This window comes from Chiloscyllium punctatum, chromosome 18 (genome assembly GCF_047496795.1).
Source record: "Chiloscyllium punctatum isolate Juve2018m chromosome 18, sChiPun1.3, whole genome shotgun sequence".
NCBI lineage: Eukaryota > Metazoa > Chordata > Chondrichthyes > Orectolobiformes > Hemiscylliidae > Chiloscyllium > Chiloscyllium punctatum.
In genome coordinates, this window is record NC_092756.1 from 78124521 (window position 1) to 78136713 (window position 12193).

At 44.0% G+C, this 12193-nt stretch overlaps 1 protein-coding gene across 1 annotated transcript; it reads right to left on the reverse strand.

The window, feature by feature from the left end:
• Nucleotides 1–6565: 6565 nt before the first annotated feature.
• LOC140489212 (histone H1.0-like) lies at nt 6566–7614 on the reverse strand. The gene has a single exon (XM_072588511.1). The coding sequence runs from the start codon at nt 7479–7481 to the stop codon at nt 6879–6881; it is 603 nt and encodes a 200-aa protein (XP_072444612.1). The 5' UTR covers nt 7482–7614; the 3' UTR covers nt 6566–6878.
• Between the last annotated feature and the right edge of the window lie 4579 nt (nt 7615–12193).

Here is a 12193-nt window from a genome sequence, read left to right on the forward strand (position 1 = left end):
AATATGAATGAATAAAAACAATGAAAAGTTGCTTGCCATCAAATACCAACCTAGATGCTACAAAATTGATTCCCATTACAAAAGGCAGAAAAACATGTGCAAGGCTAAGCTGCAAACTGGTCCCTTGTGACTACCCTTGAACTGTTTTTATCTAGTGAAGCCTAATTTTTTGCACATGCACATTTAGCAGGTGGCTTTCTGTGTGCCAGGCAATTTATCAAAATCATTGCACAAAATGAGGTTTTCTTCTGTGTCAGACATTTTTGGAGCACAGTTCAATTGGGTTAATTTGCCTATATCTTTTCAAATGTTCATGGGATATACATGTCGCTGGCTGGGCCAGCATTTATTGCTCATCACTAATGGCTATGGAGAAAGTGGTGGTGAGCTGCCTTCTTGAACTGCTGCAAACCATGTGGGGTAGGTACACTCACAAAGCCACTAGGGAGTGAATTCTAACATTTTGACCCAATGACAGTGAAGGAACTGTTGCGATTCAGGATGATGGTGATTTGGAGGGGTACTTACAGCTTGTGGTTCCCATCTATTATTTGTATCTTGTCTTTCTGGGTGATGGAGGTCACAGATTTGGAATGGCTTGTTGAAAGAGGTTTGGTGGGTTCTTGCAGTGCATCTTGTGAAGTGCTTCTATGCTGTAAATGGTCTGCAAACTTAAAATGCCACAAATTCCAGGCATTATAAAGATCTTGTAACCGGATATTGGTTCTACAGTATGGCAACCACTTGATCCATATTTTCTTTTAAATTTTCTTCATTCTCCTCTGGTCTTGAAGGTTTTCAGTCCACTCAATCTGATCTTCCTACATCACCAGGCAGGTGGTCAGTATTTTTCTCATATATAGCCCTTAACAGCTTAACATCTTAACATAACACCAAATTTCTGAGAAGCAAAGTGCACAAGAAGGCCATTCATACATCATGCCTGTGCTGGCTTTTTGAAAAAAAACATCCAATTACACTGCTCCACCTGATCTTTCCCCAATGTCGTGCACATATTTTCCCTTCAACTATTTGTCCAATTACTGTTGAAACTACTTCTGTTACTCTTTCAGACAGGGTGTGGAAGAGCCAGTGTTGGACTTGGGTTGACAAAGTTAAAAATCAGACAACACCAGATTATAGTCCAACAGGTTTATTTGAAAGCACAAGATTTCTGAGTGCTGCTCCTTCATCAGGTGGTTGTGGAGTACAAGATCATGAGACACAGAATTTTATCCCCAGGCTGGTGAGTCTAAAACCAGGTGTTATCTCAACATAAAGGAAAGGCCTTCTCAGACCGAGATGAAGAGAAATTTCTTCACTCAGAGGGTGGTGAATCTTTGGAATTATCTGTCTCAGAAGGCTGTGGAAGCTCAATCATTGAGCAGGTTCAAGACATAAATTCGTAGTTTTCTGGAGACTAATGACATCAAGACATGATAATATTGTAGGAATTTGGTACTGAGGTGATGATTGACCACAATATAATGGAATGGCACAGCAGGCTTAATGGACTGAATGGCCTACCTTGTTCCCTGTAACTTGCTAACCTTTAGTGACTAACTTACTTGAAAGTTTGTAAGTAGGTAACATTCTTGAAAAATTTAATCTAGAACGATTGCCAGATTAATCTGGCAACTGACAGTGGAAGCCAGACAGTAAATGATGCAATGCTGTAAATTTCTATTCCAGTTGTTGTTTTAGTTGTGAAAATTTGGACTCCTTGAGGCAAATGATGTTAACAGTGGGAATTGGAATGCTTTTCCAGTTGAGATACCCAAGTTGGAATTTAATATCTGGTATTGAAATTGATTTGGACTTGGGGGTGCATTTACTTAGGTAGAAGGGTGGAAACCATACCATCATAATGCCTGCCACCATTTACTACATTTACATCTCTGATGGGAAGACACTTGGATAGAAATTGCTGGAGAAATTCAGCATCTGTGGGAGGAAAGCAGTGCTAATATTTTAAGTCCAATGATTCTTCATCAGAATTCTTTCTGCTGAGTTTCTCCAACAATTTGTTTTTGTTTCAGAGTTCCAGCAGCCAGCAATTCTTTGTTTTACTTTAGATACTTAGATAGCCTTGATATAATTTAGTAGGGTTTGACAGGGGTGCCCGAGACCAAATAGAACTATGGAACATATGTCCATAAGACATAGGACAAAAGTAGACCATTCAGCCTTTCAGTTAACTAGATCACGGCTGATCTGATAAGTCTCAACTCCATTTTCTTGCCTTGTCCTAACACCCTTAATTCACTCACTGAATAAAAAGCTGCCTATCTCAACTTTAAATATGCTTAACAAGCCAGCCTCAACAGCCCTCAACAGTAAAGATTTCCACAGATTCATGACCTTCTGAGAAAAAAATCCTCTTCATCTCTGTCTTAACTGGGTGATAGTTATATGTTAACATGATGATTATTTGTTAATTAAGGGATACGTGGGTGAGAACTGAGTATATAGAAGAAACAAATAATCAGCCCCGTAGAGTTTTATGATTTGTAAATTGGAATAAAACTCTGAACTAGAAAAGTGTATGCCTGGTCTCCATCTGACCAACATTTAAACTCTGGTATTATCCTCTGGTGGGAACAAGCCTTCCCACTCCAACATCAGTTTAGACCCTTGGTTGGGCAATTAAGTGCGCACTTAAAGTCCTCATTCTGTTATTGCTGGTTGAATACCAGCAGCAGGTGAGGGGCTTACCATGCAGAAAGCCTGAAAGGCAAAGCCCTATCATCTCAGGTGGGGTTGTGGCTTGTTTGCAGGCACTCAACGTCTGATCAAAGAGATGTGTATCAGGAAGAATGAGGGTGTCCCACTGACAGAATTCCTCCTGTAATATGCTGTTAGTAATCTTATCCCAATCTCCTGTAACCCTGGCACCACACAACCTGTCTTGCCTTCACTCATCTGAGGTGTGGAATCCTTGTCAGTCCTATAACCCAGTGGATTTGTCAACAGCAGCTGCCATCATTGCCACCGGCACTGGATGCAGTGAAGTGATGTAAGCTTCTGACTTGGGGGCAGTTCTTGTGAGGGTTGGGGTAAACCAGTTCTGTGGTCCTTGATTCTAGAGAAGGCCTGTTTCTAGCCACTGGCCTTAAAATCTAGTAAGGTCTCGCAGAGGTGTCTGAGACCAAATGGAACTATGGAATATACAAGACCATAAGACAGAGAACCGAAGTAGACCATTCAGCTTATCAAGTCTGCTCCACAATTCAATGTGACCTGGGACTCTCATTAACTCACCACTCTCACTTCCTTCAATAACTATTATCTTCAGTTTCAGCATCAAGCATTCCTGGGTATAGTTCAGCTAAATGCAGTGTGTAGTTCCCTTTACTCTGTCCTGATGATCTGCCTCAATCCCTGTGTCTAAAACGTGGCCCTCATTTATTAGTCTGATATGCTTTTACCTTCCTAGTTATCTTTTGGCTTCTTTCTTTGAGATTAACAATTAACTTTTGTTAAAGGAGGCCATTCAGCTACTTGAGTGTGTTCCTCTGTAGAATCCGGTCATGGCTTAACATCCTTACCCTAGCAAAACTCTGAGTCAAAAGGTGTGGTGCTGGAAAAGCACAGCAGGTCAGGCAGCATTCAAGGAGCAGGAGAATCAATGTTTTGGGCATAAGGTCTTCATATTATACCTGAAACATTGACTCTCCTGCTCCTTGGATACTGTCTGACTTACTGTGCTGTTCCAGCACCATACCTTCTGACTCTGATTCCCTAGTATCTGCAGTCCTCACTTTGTCCGAGCAAACCACTGTCAATTTCAGTTTCTCAATGAGCTCCACTTTCAGAAACAATCCCACAACAAGGGATCAGGTATTCAGGACTGAGGGGAGGAAAATGATTTCACCAAAAAATTTGTGAATCTTTGGAATTCTGTACCCCCCATTTAGCATCAGCTGCTCAAGCTTCAGACAAGTCGAAGACTGGATTTATAGGAACGAAAGAAATTAAGTGATATGAGTTTCAATGGTCAAACAGCTTCACTTGCTCCTTTTCATTAAGTTCTTTTTGGGGCAAAGAGTTCCAGATTTTCATTCCCCTTTGTGTAAAGAAGTGCTTCCTGACACCATCCCTCAACAATTTGATATGAAGTTTGAAGTTCTGCTTTAGTGTTCTTGACTCCACCATCTGCTCCCACCTCCCCCCACTCCCAATCACTACCCCAACTTTCTACCCTTCCATCCCATCTGAGGAAACAGTTCTAATTGATATTTTTTTTGATCATCTTACACACCTCAACTCGATAATCTCCCATACCTAATGGAACATAGCAGAGAGGGTCACCCTTGTCCATTCAGAACTGAGTCAAAATTGTACCAGTGATCTAATATGGAAGCCAGACAGCCTTAAAGGAGGCTTTGATCCTTCTAGTTGGGTTTGTTTTGAATGTTATTTGTAAAGTTAACTACCATTCCAGTTTATTCTGCTGCCAGTTCCACTGAATTTTCAAAGTTAATCAAGAGCTGGTAGAGATTGTGAAGATATTGCTGACCACTCAGTCTATACATGAGACAGGAGAATTTTGCCATGTCCTCTCATTTTCTCAATTCCGTGAATGTATCTAAGACTGAACAGGACCAGCTATTTAAATACTCATCTTTACAACAGCTGGTCAGAGTATGAGAATTCTGTGATGAGTAGCTCAACTCCTGTCTCCCCAAAGACTGCTCACCATCTACAAGGTATAAGTTGGAAGTTTGGTGTGACATATTTCACTTGTCTGGTTGAGTGTACCTCCAACATTCAAGAGACTTGACACCATCCAAGACAAAGCAGCCCACTTGATTGACACCATATCCATCACCTTCAACTTTTAATCCCTCCTGAATATCCACAAAATGTACTGCAGCAGCTCAGTTTAGCCTCCTTTGACAGTACCTTCCAAATGTACAAGCTCTACCATCTAGAAGGATGAGAGCAGCAGATAAATGGAAACATCATCACCTGCAAGTTCTCCTTTAAGACACTCAGCATTCTGACTTTAAAATATATCACCATTCCTTCACTGCAGTTGGGTCAAAACTCTTGAAATCCCTTTCTTGCACACTGTAGTTGTACCTATCTCAATGGACTGCACTGGTTCAAAAAGGCAGCTCAACACCAGCTTCATCAGGGCAATTATGTACATGTACCAAATGCTGGCTTAGCCAGTAACAGCCATTCCAAATGTAGGTTTGCTTGCTGAGCTAAAAGGTTCGTTTTCAGATGTTTCATCACCATATGAGGTAACATCTTCAGTGAGCCTCTGGACGAAGTAACAGCCATATCCTGTGAACTTTTTCTTGAAAAAAATGCTTGAATAATGAATCTGTGGAAGATTTTGGTGGGATTGGCATCCACTACCATAATGGTTAGCCCATAAATTGAAACAAAGGAGCAAGAGACCATTCTATGAGATTATGACTCGTCTATATCACACCTCCATTTACCCATCTTTCGTCTATCTCCCTTAATAGCTTCCCCTATCAACCACAATAATGAAAGCTTCAATTGACCCTGTCCACATTTTAGGTGGCCCTAAACTGATTTCTCCCCAGTAATATGTTGAAGGCCCACTCCTCCACCTAATGCTTTACTGTCCAGAACAGAACAAGAAACAAGGAATTCCAGGACACTTATTCCATTATGGAGATCCGGCTGCATTGAAGGTAAGAGTTGATAAAATATAGAGCTGGAAATACACAGCAGGTCAGGCAGCATTGGAATACATTAGAAAAATAAATAAATAGCAAAATAAAAAGTTTGGATAGCATGAAAAGAAAAAACTCCTGAAAAAACTTTAATGAAGACGAAGTCCAATTAGTCAATTCCATGACTCTGGGCTCAAGAACCGCCCCTCCGCTCCCCCCCCCCCCCCCCCCCCCCCACAACCACATTGCAATTGGGCTGAACCCATCACAATGCAGAAGAAAATACTACATGGAGTCACAGACTGACTGAAGCCACCATAAATAGATACAGACTGATGCCAACGAAAACGGCCACCGAAGCCATCAAAAGGAGTCCCAGGCCTGGCTGGACCAACCATGCTGCCGTGAAGACACTGCAGAAGCCTCAAGGAAACCTGGATCATTGGAATCCCAGGCCTGGACCCACCTTATCTTCAGCCAACGCTGAAGCAGCCATGATAAATGACTAGATCCACACTGCATTCTCCATTGCAGCAGCTTCTTGCACCCTCCTTCCTCACCTGAAGCCACCGAAAGAAGGTAAGATGAACTTGAATGTTAGAAAAAAAAGGTATGTGGTAGGCCAAGTGATAAGAAGCAAACAGACCAGCTTCCTACCCTGCTGCCACCACCTTTGCATCTGATTTAAATACCTCTTCCCCTCACTGAATAAATGCTCCATCTTGAGGCGACCCCTCCTTCTTTGCTATGCCTGGAAGACTAAGAAGGGAGAGTAAATAGCATTGAGTTCCAGTTCAATCAACCATCCCACAGCAAGTTAATGCTGGATGGAAGTTGGAACAGAAAGGAAACTGCAAATCTATAAAAGGATGTTAACTGCTGAATTAATCAGACATCAGACAATATCATCCAAGTTAATTTTTTTTATTTGAAACTCAAGGACGGCAATTGGATTCATAAGAAAATTCTTTTCATATGCATGGATTCAACTCAACTGACAGATGTTTGTACATAAAAAACATGAAATCAGCTTGAAAATTACTACAAAGTACAGCAAGTTTCAGCCATGTTAGTATTACCACATTCATGATGAGAAAAGCTCTATTTTTTTTTCGCTAACTCCTAGCAGTAAGGTCAACCAAAGTTTCATAGAAAAAAAATTAAAACAACTATTTACAGAAATGGCTAAAAGTCTGTGTGACTACAGTTTAATGGAATCTGTCACTTCTTTTTGGATGCTGATTTCTTTGCATTGCTTTTCGCTGTCTGTTTGCTAGTTTTCGCCTGCTTCATCTTCCTCTTCACCGGTTTCGCTTTCACAGGTTTTGCCTTTGCCGATTTTGCTTTCTTTAAGCCTTTGGACTGCACTGGTTTCTTCACTTGCTTCTTCACTGGCTTCTTTACCTTGACCTTCTTGGATTTGGCCAAGGGCTTGGCCACTTTCTTGGGCTTGACCACCTTCTTAGGCGGAGCACTCTTCTTGACCGGCTTCTTGGCCTTCTTCACAGCTGCCACTGACTTTCTCGGCTCCTCACCCTTTGACAGTTTGAAGGAGCCTGAGGCCCCGACCCCCTTGGTCTTCTCCAGCACACCGTTGGTCACCAATTTGACAAGCCACAGCTTGATCTGGCTGTCGGCATTCTCCGCCAGCTTGTACTGGCTCTTGACCTGCTTCTGGATGGCTTGCCTGGACAGTCCGGTGCGGCTGCTGGACCCCGTGATGACAGAGATGATCATCTCGGAGTACTTGGGGTGGTTGGCAGGCTTCTTAGGCGACTTGCTGCGCTTGGGCTTAGTAGCTGTGGTAGCTGAGCTCTCAGTCATGGTCTTGGTGCTTTCTTTCTCCAGGGAGACAGAGAAATGGGTGGGGGCAGGGAGGGGTTGGGTACAGGCCTGTATTTGTGGATCCCTGGCTAGCACACACTGGATGCTCTCCAGTCCCTTCTGGATCTGCAGCTCTCGCTGACGCTAGGAATTTGTAGGCTCGGCGCGGACCTGATTGAGAACAACAACTCTTGGCAGCAAATGGGGGAGGCAGAGATGGCCAACTCTTCTCGCATCTGTGTTTCTTCCACCGCCAAAACCGACCAGCTGGGGCCCTTGCCGTCGCTCCCGGGACCCGGCACCCTCTCGCCCGGCCTCCCCGATCCTCGCTCTCGGTTCCCGGCCGCCCAGAGCCGGTCGGAGACGGTCTCCGGCGCCGGGTTCGGGCGGAAAGCCGGTCGGGTGGCGGGCTGCGGCGGGTGAAATCGCCCTTTCGGCGGCGACAGGCGGCGAGCGCGGAAGGCCACCGGCCCGAGACCGGCCTCTCCTGGAAGAGCGGGGCCCGGGCCACCGTCGGCAACTGCGGCTGGTCCCCTCCGCACTCGGACAGGGTCGGGAATCGGGCCGGAATGTGGGGCAACTAACACACGGGACAGCTCCTGCTGAGAGACGCCTTGAGGTAGCCAAGGGAGGGGGGTGTGGGGTTTAAGGATCCGGTTTACCGGGTGAAGGGGCACATCCCGGGGCTCGGGCAGCACTTGGCGCTGGGACTAAGGGGTATATGATGTGGTTTGTATTTATTAGTGAGGTGGGGGGAAGACCTCTATTCCTGGGACTCTCCACAAAGCCCTAGTGCCTAAAAGCATTCGGGATAGAACACAGTTTTCAATTTGAAACTATATATAGCATAGCCCTCTCTTCACTCAGTTCACTAATCGCTTCTCCTCCAGCCCCCTTCTGATCATTCAAAATAGGTAGCTATTAATAACATTCTTATGAAGAATTTGCACTTTTACAGAATTTGGATAAATGCATTTTTAAAATCTCTGTGTATGTACATATAAAAAGACACGAAACTCTGCCTTCACTTGTTTTCTTAGACACATAAGGAAACTCAAGGGCAGATTTGAAAAATTTGATTCGCAATCGGACTATCTTAAGGGGGACAAAAAAATGAAAGATTGTTTCCTCCCGAAGAAACTGCTCGGGAGAGAACCTGTTAGCAATCTGAAACACAGCAGCTGGAAATGTTAGGGGAGAAAACGTTGGAAAGTTTGATGTGCCGCGCTTCTTTTTATATTTTTAATGTTAATGAAAGACTTTTTTAAAAAGACATCCAGGCTTTTTTGTTGTTGTTGTAGCAGTCACTCCAAATATTTGAGTGAGTGAGTATTAATGATAACTTGCCGTTCGCCATCTTGGATGGTCTCAGACTATATAACTCCCGGAATATGTTGTCAGAAAACTCAGTGTGAGGGAGGCTAAAAAGGGGGTAAATACCGGGTTTGAGTTTGTAGTCAGTCTCTTTGTCCACTGACTCAGACATGAGGGATCTAGGATTAACAAACACCCTGTTAATCGAGAGAGAAACCCGCTCTTCAGACATTTCCAGGGCTGAGGGAGAGAGGCACACAAACACACACACGGAAAAAGAACCGTCAACGTCTGTTTCTTTTGACTCCAGCCTGTTAATACTTTTAAGCGAACTTTTATTTCGCGTATGTGTGCACGCTTGACTTTTTTTTGATTCGGCATTGCAGGAATTTCTCTCCTATTATGAAATGAAGCACATTTTAAAATTTCTTCTCCTAGATCACAGATTATTCAATGGGTCATCGGAGTTGGCTCTTTTGCGGTTCCCGTCTTGGAACAGGCTGTCTGTTTTGTTTGGAGTTGGGAAGGGGGGGGTGGGTGAATCCTGTTTAAATTCTGAGCGACCGGATTTTATCTGTCCCATAAGAAGGGTGTGAAGGAAGGGGTTGGGAAAGGAAGAGAGATATAAAGGCTTCTTCGACCCAGGAACAATGACTGCCTCTGAGGAGTTATTCAATCTAGGTGTTCAAACTGCAAGCCTGGTGGCTCAACTCAATGGGCTCAATCAGGCAACGCGGAGCTCCCCCTATCGACGATAAACTGGTGAGACGGACTGGGTTAGACCCACCGTCTAACAAACAGCCGGCAACAACAACTTACATTCCTGCAACGCCTTCAACGTCATAAACGACTCAAGGACGCTCCACCGCAGAGTGACAAAGCAAAATGTGACACCGTGACTCATAAGGAAGACATTAAATCAGATGACTAAAAGGTCTGGCCGCAGAGGTAGGTTTCAAGGAGGAATGAGAGGCATTGAGGTGATGGAGTGGGTGGGGATGGGGGAATAGGGGCTCAGCGGGCCTGAGGCGTGGCCACCAGGGGTGGGAGGATCTAAACTGGGAATGCACTGGATGCCAGAATTGGAGGGTTGTGAAGGAGATAACAAATCGAGGGGGATTTGAAACAAGGATGAGAATTTTAAGATCACCGGTTAGGTCAGCGAGCAGAGGGATTGATAGGAGAAACTGGACCAAGTTCTGACGGGGCAGCGAAGTTTTGCGATGGCCTAAGGTTGGAATGTGAGAAACTAGTCAGGAGTGTGATGAACAGTCGAGGTTAGTGGTAACACCAGCTCCTCCATCATATTTAATCTCACTATCAGTAACACTGCCTTGATATCTACACCCCCCCCCCCCCCCACACACACACATATACGCAAACACATGCCTATCCAGCTTTCCGTGATGCCTATTAAAAGAAAGGCGTTGTGTAAAGTTTACTTCTGAGTTAAAGCGGACTGCACCTTTACGACGGAAAAGGGGTTAACTGTTTACAACGTAACCAACGTAATTACTCTTATTTTAAAATGTCTTCTTTAATGGATAGAGGCACAAATCTGAACTGTTTTCGGAGCATGCCAAAAATAGAAGGAAAAACAAATTGCTGGAGAAACTCAACAGGTCTGGCAGTATCTTTGGAGAGAGAAACTGAGTTTACACTTTCTCAGTTACCATTTTTCAATTTTAAACAATCAAAGCACTGCGGATGCTGGAAATCCGAAACAAAAACAGCAATTGCTAGGAAAACCCAGCAGATCTGGCAGTATCTGTAATGAGAAGAACGGTAGTGACCATTCTTCAGAACTCAAGAATCCGTTGACTCTGCTTTCACTCTACAGACATGTTGAGAGTTTTTAAAAACAATGTCTGTTTTTGTTTCAGATTTCCAGGGATCGCAGTTCTTTGTCTTTTTGCCTAGAAATAGAAGGTTCAGAACGCTGGTTACTATCAGGGATCCTGCTCAAGAACCACTACAAAAAACCTTTAAAGGAAGGGTTTCGGCCGGAAACGTTGACTTTTGTGCTCTGACCTGCCGTGCTTTTCCAGTTTTACACCTATTGACTCAACCTTTAAACAAAAATAAAATTCGAAACAAAAGCAGAAATTACTGGAAAACTCCACAGGTCTGGCAGCATCTATGGAGAGAAAACAGAGTTATCGTTTCAGGTTCATGACCCATCTTCAGAACGGGCCTGATCTTGGTCTTTTTATTGAGTTGTCAGCACTTGCCGCTGTAAATCACGCAACATCAATATTCCCTCAGTCTGATTGGAGAGTGACGTCCAGTGCATTATATTGTGGGCCTATTCCTTTCTTTATAAATTGCAAGAGGTGGATACAGTCTTTAGTGCGTTGTCATTTGAGTGTGGCATTGAAATTAAATAAAGATCTAATGTCTGTCGACTCCACACGCGCGGGTAAATGTAACTGAAAAGATTCAGAATAATTGGGGCATTTGGATTTCTGTTTCCGAGAGTTTTGTTGAGAGAAGCTACTGGATAACCCAGCGAGACTGGGTGCTGCAGGCCGTAAAGTGTCGGTTTAACTTGCTGACAAGTGCCTGAAATGGGGACATTTGAGCATCGAATACGTTCTCAATTGCACGAATATTATGTACAGTCTCCAGTTTGAAATGGGTACATAGTTAAATCCTGATCGGTCTGCACACTGAGACGAGAACAGCGCGCTGCTCATAGACTAGAAATGCCACATTGCTCAGCTCTCTCCACTCTGAAGGCAGGGAGATTTGAATGTGACGAGTAGGCGTACATCTGTTCGGTGCTGACTTTGTATACGGCGGGGTCAGATTTTTGCTCAGTTTAAAGGAAAAGTTGCAAATGACTTAAAGTCACCCATTTGGTCAGGATTTGCCTCAACGGACCGATCTCCCGGGGGAGGACAGCAAATCCTGCGAAAGATAGTTAAAACGTCGGAGCTCCTCTCTCCATTTCCAGCTCCCCCCCCCCCCCCCCACCTCAACCACCAGGAGAAATTGGTATAATGGGTCTGAGTTTCTTTCGTTTGCACACACTACATTTACTCATGTAAGCTGTCCTGCCTGTTTACCTATCCGCGGCAAACAATTTTTTTGGTGGGGGATAGAGAGAACGAGAGAGAAAAAATTGCCTCCAGAATATTTCTCAAAATAGCTGTAATTTACCCGCTCTTGCTGTGTGAATAAAATGTAATAACCCAGATACAGGCCTTTCGGCCCAACCAGACTATGCTGGCGTTTATGCTCCACAGGAACCTCTCGCCGATTTCTTTCTCTGTCTTGGGTGTATCTGGTTGTCCGTATAATGCACCGATGCTATTAGCCTCAACCGCTCCCGTGGTAGCAACTTCCCACAGTCGTATCACGCGCTGGAGAAATGTGTTTGTCGTGAATTCCTTGTC